Raw genomic sequence first — 21855 nt, forward strand, 5'->3', positions numbered from 1 at the left:
CTGAAAGCTTTATGTAATGTGATGTGACTTTCTTTACTGTTGTTTGAGGAAGCTGTGGGCATGAAAGTAACAGCACACACAGTCTATCTGGAGCTCTTCTGGGTCTTGAGTTGTAAGGCTGGGCTCTCATTTGATTACACAGTACTGAACTGCTTAGGACTCAGTTCTGGGCTGGAGCCTAGGTCAAGAAAATCTAATAGTCCTGATGCACAGGTGTTTCAAAGGCATTACATTTGTCATCAAAAAAGGGATAAATTATGTTACGATTTTCTCTTGTTTGTGCCTGGAGTCATTACTCAGATATTGGTCTGAAAATGTGGGAGAGTGCCACAGGTGTATAAATGGTGTACTTTATGGTGTCAGAGCAATTATCCTGTAACACCCACAGATGACTCTTGGTACTTTAACAAAACAGCACTGACACATGAAGGCGAGATTAGACAGACTTAGGAACTGGCTATAGAATATGCCTGACTAATTTTGTGACATCAAGAAACCGAAAGTCTTTGTTTTGCTTATTAGTGGGGATAGATCTGCTAGGCTTTGGCTACATGACAAAACTAACATGACAAAAATCTTATTAATTGCATTCTATACCACAGCAATAGGGAAAGCAAAGGAAAGTAAATTCCTCCTTCATATTCAAAAACTCAACAGCCACCAGACAGATTTGGCCAAGGCAGAGTTGTGCCAGATAATTTTTAGAGTTTTAATTTACTCCGGATAAATCTATGAAAATTGTAATGTGAGAGTTTCATTTAATTTTGTTTCCACCACAGTAAACGGAGACAACATACACAAAACACCCTTTTCGGTCATTGAGGCTCATTGTTGATATAAGCTCAAAGCTTGTTTTGGTTTCCCTGTAGTGTCCATTGATGTACACTTTCAGCCATGAAACACTTTTTCCTTAATTGTTTTTATAATAGAAAATACATTTAACTAGGCAAAAGGTGATACAAATGGAAACAAATAAATTACATCAAACAGAGTAATGTTTAAAAGGACACTGGGAAATGCTGCAGTTTGAAAAAGTCAAGGGGAAGTGAATTAAGACAGGTTTTATACAAAACTGTTGTAGTTGTGGTAGTCTAACAAGCTACAAAACAAGCTACAACAAATCTGACACCCCGTTCAAAAAGTGGCTGGATATGATCCTTGGATCACTTAGCAACAAACAAATAAGCCAGCTTGGCAGAATGGATGGCTTTCACTTCCAACCTTTCTTATAATATATAAAGATATGGAAATTCTCAGTGGAATATAAAATGGTGGGAATTCTCAGTGGAATAACATGAAAGTTAGTCATGTTAACCAGCAATTCCTCCAGGGGTAGGCTCTGTAAGAGATACGGGTTTAGAGTCTGTATTGACACTGCATATGCACATTTGGTACATTTCACATTTGATCCACATTTTGGAAAGTAATTAATGCACACGAGGAAAAAAGTACATATTGATATGATCCAAGTATAATTCGTGATCATTTCAGCCAATAAGACCTTTGCCACTGAGAGCTTCACACACTTAAATACAGTAGTTTCAGATAAACCTTAATGACTGAAACAATTAAAATATGATGTGACACAACCCTTAATTCTTTATTAATTTAACCCATAGCTTATGCATTGTTCATTTGTATTATATGTGTGTGCTCATTAGTTATTCTTATTGTATATGGGCTCTTTGTACTGACATACCTCAAAACTGACTTTACTGATAACTGCACTCTGAACGCTAACAGGTAAATGAAACAGATCATTTCACATGGGTAAGTTTAGAGGTTACTACATAAGATTTACTGAGCTGTCACTTAAACCTGTTTATAGGATTGATCCACGATACTCTTGGGAGGGGTAAAGATCTATTTTCATTGTCACGGCTCAATGCAGTTCACCTAACACAACTTGATAAGGACAGAGTGTGAATCTTCCGAATGATAATTAGCAATGTATCAACACCTTGATCTAAGCAAATAATGATATAAAATGAGCCACTGCTCCTATGAAATTAACTTTAAGTTAAGTAAAGTTCATATAAGTGACACATTTTCTAGTATATTTTCTTGAATTGTTTTATTAATCGTTTTGATGTTCAATTCCGTATTAAAGAAGAGAGTACTGAATTTCTTAAGAGCTTTTCAGTACAGCCTATTACTTAAGTTAATAAATATTAAACAACATTATGTTTAATATTATTCTCATTAAAAAAACACATTAAAAAGCCAGCAATCTGAAATATTTTGATTGGTAGGAACATGTATTAATACACGAAAACGTAGGTTTTACATTAGTGGTTCATTGAACAAATAATTTTGGGAGACCATCTTAAAGGTTAATTGCAACGCTATTTTTATACTTGGGGGTGAGAAAGAATCAGCATTGATGAGTGCCACAATAAAGGACAATAAAATTAAAATGCACACAGTAACGTGTAAAATCTCTAATTTACATCACAAAATAGACTAAATGTCTAGGTATGCGCAGTGCCATGTTCTGTGATTCAGAATGAGGCCACAAAACATCCGGTGATGTGAAGCAGCCTTATTACATTGTAAAGAAGCATGCCTGTGAATACATCTCTCATAATCCAGTAGAAATATTGCTTTTGATTTTGAGACGGTTTTGCCAACACATACTACTTGTTAACCCTGTATGCAGATCACACTGGAACATTTCTGCAGTGAAATGTCTGCTGCACAACCTGTACTTATTTGCTCATACGTCACATTACATCAGTGTACAGGAAGGGTTGCGTCATGCTGCAATTCGTGGGAACTCAAATGCGAGCTTGGGAGAACATGGCGACTTACTGTACTTTCTCAAAGTTCACGATTTTGTGCTTAATTCAAAATTTGTTTAATTTTTCTATAACATCAATGAATTTATTTTGTTACTGGGATTTGAGGTCTGAGAAATTTGGACTGCAGTTCCCCTTTAAGAAGGGGCTGAGGTTCTAATACTCATAAATAGTCACACTGGGTGTTCATAGGATAATTTGAAGGCTGTTTGGAAGCATTTTCATATCTGTGTAATTAGTCTTTGTGTTTCATATATAAAGGGAGTGCACCCAAGTAATGGTTGGGATTTTTTTAATGAATTGCTGTTGTCTCCTTTGTTATTATCAAAAAAAGGCAAACAACAAAAAATTATGTGAGTGCAGACTGATGGGATCGTCCTAGTTGAGGGTACAGTCTGGAACAATACTATCATTCACATTTTAAATAGCAAACACATAGGTTTGTTGATTCTGTAGAACTGTTCTTGAGGATAGAAAATAAACTGAACAGCAAAATTCATGTGATTCCAGAAAAACTGCAGTTCTAGACCCTTGACAGGTCTGACAGAAGACTGTGTGTAGAGTGTGTGGAGATTCCATGGTGAGCATTATACTGATAGCTGCAATCTTCAAGCCATTGGTGGGATAGCAGAAATGTGTTGATTAGTGGAGCAATCTCCTTTACCACAATAACACATTTGTATTGTATGTATTATACTATTATTATTATTATTGTATCATTCGTTACACTGTGGCTGTGTTGTCTGTGTAAAGCTGCTGTTGCACTGCAATTTCCCTCACGGGATCAATAAAGTATCTATCTTTGGTGCTGACTGAGGACAACATTTCTGCTCAGTGTGTAAGGCTCTTCCTGGAGTTTTTCTCTCCTGCAAGCCAATCAAGATGACATTTTTTAACAAAACCACACAGAGCTAATATTATGATAGACAAGACTTCAAGAAAACAATGTGGAGGTCTTGCAGTGGGCATCTTTTTCACCTGAGTCTAACAGCATATACATGGGACCAATTGCCACAGATGACAATGCCATTAACAGGAGACTGGTCAGTCTTCAACAGTTAGATGCAGCCATACAGCAGGGGTTGCATCAGAACATCCCAAAGCAGTCTATTCAGAGGCTGATCAGGTCTATGCATAAAAGTTGTCAGGATTAAGGTAATGCACAAGGATACCTGGATACATATTCTAACATTTTAATCTGTACACTTTAACACTGTCATCTTTCTCAATAAAAATTGGTGTGGTTTTGACCTGCATTTCTTACTTGACAATTGAGTTTCATCTTTGTTTAAAATATTTGTATAAATATAAAAGGGAAAATTAAATGTTAAGATACACAGTTAAAAGTGTAGAATTTACATCAAAGGATGTCAATGTTGCACCACTAAATATTTACAATTTTGGTCTCCACATTACAGAAAACATATTGCTGCTGTGGAATCAATTTGGGGCTTAAGTGTGTTAATGTCCTATGCTGATGTGCTGAATGAACTGAACCTTTTTAGTCTTACAGAACTCTAAAAGGGGCCTGATACAAAGAATTCAAAAAGGCCCTGACAAAGTCCAACACAGTGGACATCTACAGAATAAACAGTGAAACACTAACCAGAGGACACACTGTATTTGTAAACTATGTGTAAGTGCATTTAAAAGGTACTTCGTCACAAAAGGGTGACAGGTGTATAGAATAAACTAAACAGCCATGCTGTAGAAACAAATATCCTGGCTTACTTCAGGAAATGTTTAAATGAGATTCTCATTAGCTACAAAGTATAAAACAGGCTAGATGGGCTGAATGGACCTCCTCTCTTTTGTAATTGTTCTTAGAACAGAACAGAGCTCCTCCACTGAGGCTATTCAGCTTCTCCACTCAACACTGTTGAGCATTTATTAATGTATTTTGGGATAAATTTGTGGATTCCATCTGCACTGTAATGTATAATGTATTTTGTATATGATATGTGTTTTTTATAATTCTTCTTTCACTTCTTGTATCTTTTTTTTTATTATTTGCACCTTGTTTCAAGCACACCATAAAAAATCCAAAGAACCCAGAGGACTGGTTTGGCAGTAAAGCGGACTTTTTAGACCCAGGTTTTGTTTCATTCGTGCACCAGCATATATACTGTACAACTACTTATTTCATAGCATTGTTGTGTATTGGATTGGGGGTTGGCACTGTTTCAGACAAATGCCCCGCAAAGGGTACATGTGCTGCAGGAGGTACTGTCCTTCAGAATGAGAAGTTAAAGGGATGTCCTAATTAAAATTCCATGATACCGTTCATGTAAAAGTAAAGGTGTTAACCTTGGTGTCCTGGCTAAATTCTGCTTTTTGCTTGTTTAACCTAAAGTTCCCCTGCAGTTCATATTTTTGTCCCCTTGACCTTCTCTGGAGTGGGCCTGCAGCCATGGATCTTTTTACACAAGGACATTGGATGTTGGATGACTTTGTAATAAACAAGCACCACAACTTGGTGTTATTTGTACACTTAGGCTCCTTTTATATCTTACTAATATTTTTTTATAAATTAGTAGGACCCACATGATGTTCTGATATGATTCAGTGTTGACAATATGCAAAATATCAGAAAAACTGACATGGGCACACATACTTTTTCAAAGAAACTTCATTCTTCTTGCCCAGTTTGTGTCTGTCACTTTATTAACTGATTTTACATTATTGCACTTACATGATTATTTCTTGTCCTTATGGACAATATTATATATTGGATAAGGGTATCCGCAAGGCAAATAAAAAAAAGACGGTTCACAAACGCAACAAATTATTGTTCCATTTTCTGTATTGACCCTAACACTTGAAAAGCTTTATAGAATTAAATCCATTCATGTGCAATAATTCAAATAAAACACAATGATGAGATGCGAAGTATGTTTACCAGAGGTATTCTACAATACATATCTGCTTAGCTTTCAAAACAAACAGTTCTGCGTGCTGCAGTATTTTCCAAAATACTGCCTGGGTTTCAAAAGGGCTTTAAAATTTTTACTGAGTTTTTTAGCCATGGCTTAAAAGCCTGTGTCCTTGTTCTTTTTCGAACAAGCATTATGTAGTCATTAAAGCTGAAACAGCAGGTGAGACCTAGTTTTTACATTTCATATGATGGATGTCAGTACTTTGCATACAAGCTGGGTGCTGGAAGCTAAAATATGTCCAGGTTCATATCTGGCAAGTTTTGAATTGGTGACCTGGTTGCACTACTGTCTATCTGCTACCAGTAGGGGAGGGTTGAGCTCTGCCTTTTGGTTTGTGTGACTTTGCATTCCTTACAATCTCCTAACTGTAAATGAAAGACTGTAATTAAAAAACAATTCTAAAATGTTAATGAAAAAATACAGATGCTGCAAAGCCAATATACCTTTTGTTTACGTTTATCAATTACTTGCATCCTCAGCAGCAACAGACAACTTATTATTATTATTATTACTATTATTATTATAATAATTATGCTTTTTTTCATTTGTTCCAAACTGTAACAAAAGAGTCTTTATGTTCCCACTGCCAGAAAACATTAAAAAGGCATGATTCAAAGAAAAGGAACGATTTCATAATGTGTCATATGGAAAGCATTGTCTGTAAACAAGTTGATTAAGCCAAGCTGTGGATTAATCCTTGATCTGCCCTTTCTATTGTTTACAGCAGGCAGTCAATAAGTGCCAGAAGCTTCCAGAGGAACCTCTTACCTTATCACACCGCATCAGTCCCAAATACCTCAGGGATTTGCTTGTTTTAGCAATCTGGGTGGCTCCTTGATCTGTGATTTCTTTACACCATCCTGCATCCACCGTTTCAATGGTGGTGCTGTACTGGCCAATAGCTATCAAAGCTGCAAAGGGAAAAGAAAGTAAAATAAACTTCTGTAACTCTTTCAACAGTGGCAGTTACAGGTATACAGTATGTGCAACAGCTGAATCCACACATTAAATTATGCGTCCAGTAAAAAATCAATTGATCATTACAACTTCACATAGGCTACACATCAAATAAGGGAGTAAATCACGAAACCAACAGGTTGAACAACTTTTTCCATGCAGGTCTTTTGTTTATGATACAATTCAAAGCATCCATTATGAAACTTGCATATGTCAGAGGCATGCCAACACAAAGACATATGAACTCACAGTTACATTAATACTGTGCAATCTTGGCTACAATTGCCTTCCTCACCCTAAGGTACTGTACACAGACTTTACATTCCTCTGGCACAAACCCACACTTGGTCTAGCCAGTTCTTGAGCAATAAGCTCCCACAGACCCCATACTTCTCACGGGCACCTCTTCTTGACACTATGTTAAAGTTGCTGCCAAGTCCGCTCAATAGGGCTTAGATCCAATAGCTAATCCATCACTTACATGAGCATTCTGGGTCACTGTCAATCTGGAGCACCAGTCTTAACCTTCAAACTTCTTTAATGTACTGAAAAACTCCTTTTCTTTTGCTCTGACCGAAGCACTTATTAACCTCAAAGTTGTAACTCTGTACCAGTGTCCTTAACCTATATTCTCAGACTAATTTTAAACTTTATTTATGCATTAACAACAAAATAGTTAATTAATAATACTAGTTCTGCTTCTACCACAGCTGCCAATCAGTCCCTGTGTAATACCTAACCAAATGACTAAAAAGGTTTATTCCATGTTGAAAAAAAGAAGAAAGAACACAACGTTTCGAAAGGTTGTGTTCTTTCTTCTTTTTTTCAGCATGGAATAAACCTATTACTTGTTCCTTTGCAGCCTACGCATGCTGACGCAGCTACCCACCTGAACTACTACCATATGACTAATGTGACCTTAGTCATACAATTCTTCCACTGAAGAGATCATTTTTCTGATCAATACCTTGAACAAATTCATGAATTTGTAACTAAATAAATTCATGACTAAATGATGAGATAGTGCTTTGTAATTAATAGAATAAAATTGCCTTCTTCCTCACAGCAGGAATATCAGATGCTTTATTCCCCCAGCACAACCACTAACAAAGTAAACAAGAAATAATTGTAAAATTGTATCGAGATCCCCATCTACTTAAAGTCTGTAAGATGCTGTATCATGATCTCACTCCCCTCGTGCAGCTTCTGTGCAAGCAAGCTCTTCATTGATGTTTCTAATTTAAACTGCTTTATTTTGTATTTTGTGAAGGATGTGTTATAGCCATTGACTGGCAAAGTGGGAAACATCTTCAGACTGAAAAAATAGCAGACATCTATCCCAAAAGAAAAACTCAAAGTCAGGTTAAGATGAACTTCAGCATATTCTCTGTAAATGGAAATAGTGATCATATTATTATTTTTGTCTGAAATCAGTATTATTTCTCCAATACTTAACAACTTGATACAGTTCCCCATAAAAAAAACATACATTATGGTGTTATCAAACAAACATTACATTTTAAATTATTAAAACAATTGTTGATATCAACTTAGTAGAATTTAATAAAACCACTCGTAATGAATTGACATAATTCTGTTTAATGGGATTTCTCAGTCAAACTATAGTCCATAAAAGGATGTAAGAACTAAAAAAAAAACATCACTCACAACATGATCAAATTAAACACAAAAGCAATCTGCACAAGGTTAACAGGCCATATGCACAGTGCTCAGTGAAACGTGTTTTACAATCTGACCATTATTCTTTTGGGGAAGTGTGAGTTGGGAGGGAGGGGGTTCAATTAAAGATATTTGTGTTCAGAAGACATTATACCAAGTGTCACTGCTTTTTCTATCAACGTGCAAGCTGTACAAAATTACCAGAATATGCCTCAGCCTTTTGGCTGCAAAATACACTTTTCCTGATAATAGAGCAGCCCCTATTGTTTTGAGGGTGATTTTTCTATTTGACTGCAGCATTTGTTTTCTGCTTTAATCTTCTTGGTTCAGAATAGCATTTTTTTCAGTTTCAAACCAGCCTGAAAAGAAACCCAACACTAGACGGAGAATGACCAGGCCATCACATCTGCCACGGGCCTTTTCACATCCAGAATGAAAACATGATGCTAGGTAACAAAACACTTCAGCCAAAACACTGTTTGTTCCTCCAACTGCATTTAGATAATCACTGTGTGCAGTTAGGTTGCATTTTTCTTTGTTTTGGAGGACACAGTGTTTGCATAATAAACATAAGAAGGCTTATGAACAATAGGTATCCATCTGGCCCATCTACCCTCTTTGGTAGTTAGTACCTAATTCATCCAAGGGTCTCATCCAACCATTTATTGAAAGAAGCCAGGCCATCAGCTTCAACCACATGGCTGGGAGGCTTGTTACTCCCACAACCAAATTTTGTCAAGACTGGTTAGAATAAACCATATAAAATTACTTTTGAAAGACCATTCAAATTTGTTTTTGGGGATTTCTGCATCACCACAATTATGTGCAGTGATTTGTTTATGTTCAGACCAAATACATTTTTTTAAGCTTAAACTTATAATTGATATGATGCATTTATTACAATGGAAAATCAAAATGCATCAAAACTGCTCTTTGATTCTGTGTTCATAAGGTACTGAGCAAGATACTTGATGATTTTGAGAACACTTTTAAAGCAAAGCGCTTTTCTGAAACTGAGATGGACAAAAGTACAAAGAACCATCAAAGACTACAGAAAAACCTCTGCTAGTGCTTTTCTCCTTTAAGCATGCAAGTAGTAGGACCACGTGATAGAATGGGGATTAATTCTAAAGCAGATTGCTCACAGAGTGTACTTTCCTCCCACAGAACTGAGTTGCAATGGATATCATTTTGAAAATCTTTTGCCCTAGGACCAGTGACTACACTTCAAAAAGGAACATGTTATCTTTTGTTTCATTTTTTGCCTCAGATATTGTACTAAACAATGATTATACAGTACATTAACAGCATCACATATGCAAAATATAATAGAATGGATTTAAAATTACTGGACAATACTTACAACTTTAGGATTCACTTTATCTTTTGCTTTTTCTTGTTCCCATCACTTTGCGTAAACAAGTGTTCACACCCTGCTTGTCTGTCATATGTGCAGTCATGTATACTGGATTCAATTCAAACAAGCACAACTCACCTGACCCATGGTGATTGTTCACAAATTGAGTTTTTAACTAAATTTGGGAGGGATGACACTGACCAATGTCTCCTTTACCTCTGCAATTCTTACTTGTAATTATAAATCCCATGTATGAACTACTGTATATATAAAGAACCACAGAAAGCCTCGCTTGCTTGAATGTGTCTTTCTGCATCCCTCCTTCTTCTATGGCCAGGTTGTGTTCCCTCAGACAAAAGGGTTAAGTCAAACTTTATTTTGACGAAATCCTTAATAAAAATTTCTAGAAGCATTTTTGTATTGGGTGATTTTATTCCCCCCGTGAAATCACATTTATTTGTCTCTATGAAGACATAAGCAAAAGGTATTGCTTAAACTCATGAAACATTTGTCTTGCCAACACTTCTGATGAAATTTTAATATGGAAAATGTCAAATCAACTTTTCATCAGCTAAGGTGAGATTTTTTTCCAGAGTGAGTCAAATTTACAGGTGCGTGAAAGCATGCAACTTAACAGCATCATCACCTTTAAAGTATAAGAAAGGTTCAGGTAATTTATTATACAGTACCTAGCATTTATACAGTGCTTTTCCTCCCACAAGATCCCAAAGTCTTTTACATATAGGGGTGGACTCATTTCATCCATCACTAGATGAACTTCACAGCCCCACTACATGGGAAATAAGAATTGTTTTCAGCAGTTGAATTATAGGAGAGATTTAGCAAGGCCAAAATTGTTTATGTGCAGAGTTGAACCTAATCCCTCTAATCTTTCAAAAAGTATCATGGGTCTTTAATTACCAAGTACTCAGGACCTTGGTTTAACATCTTTTCTCTAAGATGGCACCTTCTGCAGCTCAATATCCCTGGTCTCCATACTATGGCAATAAAATAAAAACATCTCAAAACACAAGAAGGATTCATGACTTGTGTGGGTGTGGGTGGGAATCTGTAAGTATAATGTAAATGTTTGGCACTAATGGCAAATTTCATTTAGTCAGTGGCAGAGAAGGGAGTCTACATTTTACTTGCTGAGATATTGCTTTGGAAAATCGTATTGCATTTCTCCTCATTTGAGAAACCCACATCTCAAATTACCAGTTATAACCAGCAGCAGGAAGAGAACTTGTTAAAATGGAGGTCGGGATTTTCTTTAAGACTCAAGTCATTATTAAAGGTCTGCTGATCACATGTGCAGGAAATTGTCTTCTGTGATGGATAATGATTTACTGTCTAAAAAGAAATTAAGCAATATGCAAACGCAAGACAGAAAAAGAATCTAATCTTATAAGCAATAATGGTCTTGAAAGTTAAAAAAGACAAAACGTAATACATTCCTCCATTAAAGGAGTCAAACTACACTGCACATAAGCTGTTCAGTTCCTTCTATACATCTCTACAGAAAGTGGAAACCTAAAAGAAGGAGAAATGTTGTGATTATTAAAGAAAATTACTCAGAAAATAACTGCTACAAATAAACGCAAAGGTCTTGAACAGAAATAAAGCCCACCATTGCTAAAGTTTACCAACCAGAAAAAATAATAGTGATGATGATACAGTATTTTAGAAAAAAGAGTAATAAAATATGCTTTGCAGTACTTTAGTGCTCAAATTGGTTTTGAATCATTTTCTTTTATTAAAAATTAAAAATTGTGCTTTCTGAATGCATTTAAATAACATGACCAACTCTGGTAGTGTTTAACAGTCCTGAAAACAAAAGTCAAGAGAAAAGTGCAGAAAAGGTTTCTAATTAGTAAAGCATGTAAAAATACAATATATCACTCAGTATATTTTATATTATACACTAGATTGTTTATTAATGATCAGAATTTCCTGTATTTGATGTTTTTCATCTCCTAAGATACCAAAGCTCTTTGAACAAATAAGCAAGACCAAACCTCATCCACCTGAGCCTACACATGGCAGACATTAATTAATCAAATTAAGGAGGACATTGATGTAGGCAGAGGGAGCAAGTCTTAAGTGGAATTGAGCCAGTGCAATAGGGTTGCTCTTCCAAAAAGTGACATGTCTTCTTAATGACCAGGTATTAAGGACCTTCATGTAATGTCTCCTCTGAAGCATGACACCTCCTACAGCAGAGTGTCCCCTGTCTTCACACTGGTTTGGTTTGGAAAACTGGTTTAGTTTGAAAAATTCTGCTCCCGAGTGAAGAGCACCCACTGCTGGCACACCAAGGCCACTGGGAGCATCTGCCTGGTTTTCCTTAGTGGGTTTACGTCCTAGCAGCCCTGCACTGCATAAACCAGGACCAGCCTTGCTTAGCACCTGAGATCTGACAAGATCAGACTACAAGGGGGTAATGATGCACTAGAAAATGTGAAGAACTGATAATATTAAATTAGCATAATGTACAATTAAAGGATCACAAAGAAACTACAGTTGTAACTTGGCACTCACAAACACTAAAAAGTTAACTACTCAACAAATATTGTATGTTCATAGACTTTTATATCATAGCCACTGCACAGAATCAGGGCACAGAAAATGAACAACCAAACCACAGCGCACTGAAGTAAAATTTGAGTCTTCACAATATTATGACATGATATAGCATTTTTAGCCCTTTTCTATCTAACAAAACTACTTGGAAAATTTGTCCTGAATTTGATCAATTACATTGCAACAGCTAGATGAACGTGGTTTAGAAAAAAAAATATTACATAAAACATTATTTCCACCAATGGAAATCTAAGTAAATCAGATTTCAGCAGACATGGTTTTGCAGCTACAATGTGCATGGATAGAATTTGCAAGGAACAAATAAATATTTAATTTTTTGACCTATGGGGTGGCTATATGGGAAAATAAAGGAATCCCCAAGCAAAGCTCTCTTAACGAAGATGAATTAACTTAAGGTCAGAAAAGACCATTTATTATCAAAGATAGCTAAACCCAGATTTAAAATATAGCTTGTTATGCTTATACATAAGAAAAAAAACTTCCAATACCTTCGCCAGGAAGGGAGTTAGTTTAAAAGTGCTCTTTGAAGCTTTTTATGGTAGTCCAGCTGCAGAAATCAAGTGTATGAATTCTAATGACAAGGTTTCAGCTTGATAACCTTTCAGAGCTCGGCAGGCACACTACAGTGAAAAACGTGATTGATCTCTTGATTGACATGCCTTTGCAGACTACCTGACAGACTTTGCTAAGAAAATTTCTTGTGTTTTCATGGCTTCAGTCTAAACTGAAGACTCAGGGTGCTGAGGTTTTAATACCTAGAAGATAACTGTACTAACAGCGAGATGGCCTGGGTAAGGAGTAAAAAGAATTTACAAGCTTGTTCTTCACAGCTTATCTAGTCTGATTTATCATAAAACAAGCAAATACCATAAAATAAAGATAAGCATCAAAAGAAAAAGGCTCTACCACAAGTAAACAGTATGTAATTTACCTTGTTTATCTCAGGTTAAGGAATTGCATGAATTGTAACTATCAGTGCTGGACTCTTTCCCTTATGTGTTTCTTAAAATAACTATAGGACAAAACAAAATACACAAGATTTCAAGACACACCTTGAATTTTCTAATATCCATGCGCAAAACAGGATTAATGGTTCACATTTTAATTATTTTAAAATAGTGTACAAAACAGAAAGCAGACCCAGGAGTGATTGCCACTAACAAAACAGATAATTAAAATTAAAAACATTTTACTTTATTTAATACTTTATTGCACAGTAGTACATGGAATAAAGAGTGGACAGTGAAAATCACAGATTCTTGTTTATTTAAATCTTTTGGTCTGATTAAACTTTTCAAAAATATTTCAAATAAATATTACAATTGTTTACTATAATTTCCAAAAGCTAATAACACTACAAATATAGAGATAATGGAAGTTAAATACTTAAAAATGCTCCTTAGGCAACAACTTACATACTGTATGATGTATAATGTAATGTACTGTGTAATGAATTATATAAATCATCTACTTACTGAACTCAAGTGGGCACGTTAAATTGAACTGGCATGTTATTGTACCTGAATCAGATGTAATCACAAGAATCTCATTCTGTCCTGTCAACCTGATTAGTTTATATTGTTGTATATCTGAGGGACGTAAAAATGAAGAAAATGATACATAAAAATGGCAAAATAAAAAAAACATGGGCAGGTAAAGTTAGCTTTGCATCAGTCTTTCTTAAACCACCATATGGCATTTGCTTGACTTACAACTTGTAACGCTTCATCAACAAACTTTTGTGTATGTCGTCTTTGAAACCCTGCTATTTGCTATGGATCACAAACCATTCTGAGAAACTATCGCACACACTGGTCCTAATTAAAAACTCTTTGCTCAAACAAGTTCAAACTTTACAGGTATAATGCTAGTATCAAGAGAATAAAATGGTATGAGAATGAGAATAAAAAAGAGGTACCTGTTCATACCATGATGGCTGAGAGGCCGCCATTTTGATCTCGCACCCAGGCTGCCTGTGTCTTGGCAACTGATTTACCGATTTTAAAAACTTCAGGCTTTACACCTAACATGTTATCGTGATGATTTTTCTTCCTATTGCGGGTCATCAACTGCTTGGCCAAATGTGCCCTCATATTCCATCTACTCCTATCCGAGGACTGTTTGGGCAATTAACTCCAAACTTGGTAGGTATCACCTAATGACAGTTAGCATATGATGAAACTGTGTTCCTGCCTGCTGCCTGACCACCACTGCCTTTGAACCACTGCGCCAAATTGCTTGAAACTTCGCATTTTGTAGTAAACAACAAGAGAAATAAAAACTAAATAAATTAAAAACTTTACGATACTTTTCTCTAAACATTCTGTTCTACAAATTTGTTAAACTGAAGATTTTTACTTTATAGCAAAATTTTTGCTGGCACTTCGATTTGAGGCATCTGCCTTTTGTTAAAAGCTTCCCTGCAGAGAAGAATTCAATTCAGCTTGACAGGGAAAATTCTACAGTAAATGTAAGTAAACTCTGAGAAGCACTCATCAACAGGATAAAGGGATAAAGAAGATCTGAAAGTTTTTAAAATGTTAATTACAGTAAAAAAATTCTCCCGTCTAATTGAAATTTTCAGCCTACTTCAATGCAAGGTTTATTCTATATGTCATCCAGGAATAACAGAAAAAAATCAATTGTGCTAAAAACAACTCTGATATTTTACCAGAATCTACACATGATCTCTCAAGAAAATAATGTTTTTTTTCAATTAATTAAATAATTGAACATGAATTACTAATCAAAATAATAAAAAATGTAATGAAATATTCAATCGAGCAGCTAAAGACATCCTTTTATTAACTGCACATGAATGAAATGAACTGCAGTCATCACAGTGTACAGTAAATAGATGTGACGGATCGGAAGACTACTTAAAAACAGAATGAGAAAATTTACGATGCCCTTTATTTTGATTGCATGTGATTTTGGCTTTCAAATTATTTCTTGATTTCAAATTGCCCTCAGATCAAATGTTCTATCAAACATTTTGGATTATCATAATTTTGGATTATCAAAACAGTATAAAAGATATGTAACTGTGATATACGTTCCACACCAAAATAATGAATTTGGTGAATAATAACTCCCTGTAGCACTGTAAAGCTTACTGAAAGAGATGAAAAACAAAGACCGTAAATCATTCCTGGCTGGAAATGGAGAAGCAACACTGGGTAGAAAAAGAAGGGAAATGTAAGGACTGGAGATTTCTGTAGTCACTATAGTCTTTACTCAGTGTTGATTTGCAAAGTTGAAGAGAAGAGAGGAAATTTACTACAGAACTAAATTTATCTACAGAACTACTAAACCCTGGTCTGTTTCTCGCTGGTGGACACATTAGGACAGAAGCAACCACTGTATTAATTTATAACCACAACTGAATAAGGGTGGGAGAGCACTTTGATCTTCTAAGCCTCATATGTGGAAAATAAATTTTGTCTTGTTTGATATTGTTATACATCATATATAATCCTTACCCTGAATTAAAACTTAATGGTCATGAATGCCTTTACTCCTTACTCTGTGAAAATAAACACCATGTACTCATATGCATTAACCTGGTATTTTTAGATCTACTGTACAATATTCCCTTAATAACTGTGTGTGTGTATGCTATGGAAAAGAGTCTTTGGGGGAAGTATGGTTCCTCCTGACACTAAACTAATGTAAATGTTCTCTTCAAGTAACAAAACATATTTAATAGATACTGTGCACTCTATGAATTATTTTTACTAAAAACATGAAATAATAAAACCACCAGCAATATTAGCTCTAACTGCTTCGTTCTTCTTTATTGTCCTAATGGTTGACTTGGTAACTCCCATGAATCTCCTCACTGAAACCGCAGTTTCACCACGAGCAAGCCAATAATCCACTTCTAACTAATTGTCCTTCTAAAGACGTTACATTTTTCCCCTTTTCGCACCTTTTCCAAACCAAGTTGCAGCCCGGGGATCACATTCAAAGGCAAGTAGCAGCCCAGATAGACTGCGGATATGCCCAATTCCGTACTACGGTTGTGGAAATGTTACAAAAAGAGGGAGACTGTACATATACCGTTTCACAGTTTGTAAAGCCATAGCTGGTAAGGGGCCTGGAGGAGCTTTAGGCATTGTCCATTTAACGACTGCATTGTTTGTGATGGATACTACAAGGAAGTACATTGAAGAGCTCTTACAACCCTTTGGGAAATTTACTGCATTTGCAAGGGGTCTTCTTTAAACATGAGATTGACAGCTCTGTAATCTCATTCACCCATTCAAAACAATGGTGAGCTGTCCAAGAACACCTCCTGTAAAGGATGGGGGAGGTATTTTGAACAAGGCAATCTATAGTCCTGAAAAAAACAAGATGTCTTTTTTCTACTGCTTTTTATCAGCTGAACTGGATGGCCAATATGAAGTATGTCTTCAGATATTCTATGTACCCTATGTTTGTACTGCATGAGATCTCTGGCGAATTAATCTTGATTTCTGTCCAGCCCCATACTGATGACTGAGAAACATTCTTGCCACAGTATTTTTTACTGAGGAACTTAAGCTTTTAAAAGCTTAATAGTATGTCGAGCTGGTTGAAGCTGACCCAGACTGGAAACACCTCAGCCAGACTTGCTAGCTCAGCAATGCCCAAAAAAGGTAGGAAATTTGGCAATTAGGTAAGCTTACAAGCTGAACTGACTTATCGTACTGGAAAATCTTAAATTTGCCTGACATGAGAATCAAGACATTGTAGGACCTGCAGAGTCAATTTGTCTACTACAAGAAGGGAAAATAAACAGGTATTATGTTTTGGCTTCGAAGGGAAATTGTTGAAGCATTCCTAATATCCCTGGGCAGGGAATTCCACAGTCACAGGAATAATGTGCCTCCCTGCTCGAGCCTGAAAGCCTGTGTCTCGAGACCTCAGCTGATGCTTCAGTTTGGAAGGAGCCAAGAGTTCAGAGGGAGACTGGTGTCAGGTTTAAGGTCTCAGGACCTTATATGTAAACAAGTGGCCCTTAACACTTACATGAATGGTGTGTGCACATTAGTGAAAATGTCTCTTACTGAGCAAAAGCAGAAAAGAAAAGAGAACACAATTTTAGAAAATGGCGCCCGCAGCAAACTACACGAGTTTATTTTTTAATATTGTATGAGGTTGTAAATATTAGTTGGGTATTTTCATGTCTCCAGGGCACAAACAACACAGAACATAAGGGACGTCCTTGATGAATGATCAAGTCTAATTTTAATGCAGTGTTGTTTAAAAATAAAAAAAAAACAAAAGGGATGCTTTTGAATTTTTAATATTTATTTCACGATGCCTAAATTGCTGTTTCAGCTTGGTAAAACACAGCTATACATCATATTTTAAATGTACTGTGGAACACCTGTCGTTGTAACTTGCTATATATTTTTTTATTTTTGTGTGTATTTGTATTTAACGTATACAGCTACTATTCAGGTTGTGCCATTTTTCGTATTTTCTTGTACTGATTTTTAATGTTGCAAAGAAATATTTTATTCAATACATTTTCAAGCAACCAATCAAATGTTTAAAACGCTTATTCTCCCAAACATATATATAAACTAAAATTTTATGCAAGTTCTTTCAAAGCTGTTCAGCTCTTTCCCCAGAGTAAGAATGTCCCGTTGCCTATGGCCAGGATTAAATCAAAACTTCGACCCAACCATCACTTGCAAATTCCAAATATGTCACTTCGTAGCAGCTTTCTGAATTGCCAGAGGCTTTTTGAGTCTAACGAACAGGAGGCCACCATCAAGTGCTGGTTTGCGCATGGATGACTGGCGGGTGGGTCAAAGTTTCAATTTAATCCAGGCCTATTTCTCACACAAATGAGTGATGAATGTCCACTGACCTCACTGTGTAATCACATTCTCTTTTCCTCCCATGAGCCTAATCAACGCATACAGTTTAACGTGTGCACTCGTGTGTGCGCATTGGGGGTGGTGGGGTGGTGGAGTAAAGTCAGCCCAATGTTTTGCTTATCAGGCCTGAGGGCTGTCTTTTTTGAGTGGGTCAGTGTGTCAAATCAGTATTAGGCAATGTTTTCTCCATATCTTAAATTGGTACTTCCTGTGTCTTAACACAAGACCTCTCCCAAAATTCAAATAAGCAGTCTTGTCAATCTCATTTCACACATTTGGTGTTTGCTTAGTAACAGGCATCGTTTCTCCCACATCACATAACTCTGATACTGAACAACAATATCTTGTTAATTCATGTAAACTCAGGGAGGATGTCTGGAAATAAAAAAGACTGTCATAAATGTCAGGTTATGTAAATTGGAACAATACTCACATAGTGTATCCATTTTTTTTAAAGGCCTATAAATAAGTTATTATAGTAAACAAAAGAAGTACTTAAGTATTGTGTGTATTACTTAAACTGCATTTATAATAGTACAAAATCATTTTCAACTTCTGAAAAGTTATTAAATAACTACATTCTCTGATAGGAATTTGATTAAAAAATGGATCAAATTTACCTTAAAACATTATTTACAGGCTCCTCCTGTGTGAATGATTTTCTCTGCTTTCTGACAAAAGTTTGTAAAAATCCTTAGTTTTCCTAAAATGTTATCTGAAACTGGGGAAAATAAAATCAATTTCAAGAAACTTAACAAGGGTAAGGTGACCCAAGGATGAGAACCTAGGAGCTATGCAGTGAGCTAACAAAAAGGTAACTGGTTTAAGAGGGTTTATCAGGAAGGAAAATCAAATTCTATTAAGTGAAAAAAGTAAAAAGTTAAACTAAAAAATTTAATTGGAAACCTTAAAAAATCAATACAAAAATTAATAACAGCAATCCAATAACAGAACATAAGTGGATTCTGCTCAAAATACCAAGTAAAAGTACTGTAATCTCATTTTACAAGCTAAAAGGAACAAAAAGACTCACAATAACACTTTCCAAAAAATCTAAATTAAAGGATTCATAAATAAACGAGTCACTCATATTTCTTAAATTATCAGAATTGTCATATTTCCTAAAAAGCACACATCACATTTTTTAAATTAATAATTCACTTGCATTCTTTTCTTTGCCCAAATGTTAGCAAAGATTCAAGTAGAACACACACATTTATTGCTGAGGTGGTTAATGTTCCAATTTCTAAAAAAATAATATAAATGCTAAACACTGTAAAACAAAGGCATACAAAGCTACTGTAAAATTAAATAACAGTTTTCCCAACAAACATTGTTCAATGTCCTTATTTTTGGATAAAACATTTCACCCTGGTCTGAAAATTTACTCTTGTATTAAGTTACCATTGTATTCATTCTACCATTTTTTCATTCTAAGAACAAACACATGTTCCATAGGAAAATACAGAATAATGTGCAGCTAATACTAACCTACATTCGAAATGAATTCTGGCTCATACAAGATGCACTTTAGTGACTTTTTTGCATTGTGTTTCTTTTTAAAAGAGAAAACAGCTGGAGGAAAAGGATCAGGAAAAATACGACTACAATTAAAACTTAGCTTCTACTGCGGCCTTACTCTTCTGAGAACAAGAACATAAAGTAGGAGAGAAATCACAAACCAGTTATCTAAAATGCAAAACAAATCCCAAAAGCACAATTTATACACAAGCTTCAAGTTCAGCTCAAACACCAGCTAAAAAAAAGTATATTTAATCTACTATAATGACCCTAGACCCTGCCCCAAGCTTGCTTACAGCCACAGCATATCAATGTTTTAATCTTGAGCAAGTCAGATGCAAATATCGGTAAGATGCTGTGAAGGCAAATACTTATAGTTAAGAATGGTATCCCCCTTTCTTCACACCCACCAAAAAAAGGTTTTGAATAAGGCCTGGAGTGAGATTCAACACTGCCTTCATCTCCAGCATGAGTTAGCTTTGGGATTCAAGCTGCTGACCTTATGATTCAGGTCACTGACTGTCGCCACATCGTCCTTTATATGAAAGCTAAATATGCAACGCCATGGTCTAATACACTTAAAATAATAGAAATAAAGCATTTTATTCTCATTTGCAATGCATAACGCATTTTGTTAGGTCTGTAAAGATCAGACAGTTTTTGGATCAGGGTATGTGGTCTCAAACCATTTCCTCTTTTAACAAGAAAACAAAACTTTCCTGCCGATTCCAGCCTCATGTAAAAGTCAGACCTGCGTGTATGAGGACAGCTGGAAAAACTACCAGCACTTCAATTCACTAGTGTAAACTGCAGCAGATCAGATAAGATCAGCACGTCAGTGGTCTGGTGCTACGTTTACTTCATACTAAAATAGAAACGAGCAGACTTTTTGACTAAACAATGCTCAAGAGCTGTAATCATGCTACATTACTAAGATTTTAAAAATGAACTGCATCTAAAGCTTACAAGACCACTTAGCACATATAATAGGTTAAGGAACTACACGTGGACTAAGTGTTTTGTTAAGACTGATGTTGAGTAAACATTGAGAAACAGCCAAAGCAAGACAGTTGGAGGAGGAGTAGGTAGCGACACAGCAGACTGAAACTACTGCGCCTGTGTCTGAAACTGTGTCTGCATCCACAGGACATCTATGGGAAAACAAATCTAATAAATGGAGTGGATAAAGATGCAGGTACCACTCAGCAGTTCATCTACAGACAGTGAAAGGAAGTGCCGTCGTACATGACTGCATCGGACACTGAAGCGCAGCATTCTGCTTTTATTAAAGCCCATTTCACTGACCCCAGGTGGCCAGCGGAGATTTGTCCGTGGAGAGGCCCATGAAAACTAGTGCCAGAGCTGGGAAAATAATAAAAACGAGATTCCCTATAAAGCATATTTATACATAACAATAGGCCGAGGGAATAATTCAAGCAAAGCAGCAAGAGTTTCTCTTTGACCAGTGAAGTAGGAGATTTCGAAGAGAGAAAAGACCCAGGTAATGCAGATATAGCACCGCACCAAATATAAAAGGAAAACCAGGACACCTTCAGTTCCCATTCCTGTAATGTTAATGGGCTTCCGACAAAGCTTACAACAGCATAGAAAACGGCATCCTTTGACTGCCCTTGCAGGAAAAAAAGAATAAGAACATAGACAGATGAGAGGAAGATGAATTCTATTATATTGTACTCAGCATTGTCATATATTAAACAACCTGTCACTCAATCATTTTAGTAATAGATTAACTGATCTAAGTAAACCTGCATGTAGCAACGTGAAACTGACTACAGCACTTCAGCCCATTGCCCCTATCATCCCCAAGTGATTACTGAAGAAAGTGTCCAGATTGTTCCCTGCTTACCATGAGCTGTTGTAAAATCTATACTCACTCAAAATAAATGCATTGTAATTACTCCCAGTGCCCAGAGAAGTCGAAATGAAGTAAGGATGTATTTTTTTTGCCTGACTTAGCTGTACTGTTGGATGACAGCGGCATTGTAGCTGAGGCCAAAAAGCTTCAAATTTACATAAGTCTATTCCGTTTTTTAAATTTTAAATTATTTATTCATCTTATGTCATGCAGGTAGTTTGCAGCTAAAGCCACTTCCAGCATTCAAACAGTG

The 21855-nt window shown here is 36.0% G+C and overlaps 1 protein-coding gene across 1 annotated transcript in view; it reads right to left on the minus strand.

Annotated features, from left to right (window-relative positions):
* Positions 1–21855, minus strand: part of fbxl17 (F-box and leucine-rich repeat protein 17) — a 318224-nt gene that overhangs the window by 17334 nt on the left and 279035 nt on the right. The window contains exon 9 of the mRNA XM_006626957.3: positions 6503–6645. Within this exon, the coding sequence (XP_006627020.2) occupies positions 6503–6645 (143 nt within the window). The remainder of the gene's footprint in view (positions 1–6502; positions 6646–21855) is intronic.

This window comes from Lepisosteus oculatus, chromosome 3, assembly GCF_040954835.1.
Source record: "Lepisosteus oculatus isolate fLepOcu1 chromosome 3, fLepOcu1.hap2, whole genome shotgun sequence".
In the NCBI taxonomy this organism is placed as follows: Eukaryota; Metazoa; Chordata; class Actinopteri; order Semionotiformes; family Lepisosteidae; genus Lepisosteus; species Lepisosteus oculatus.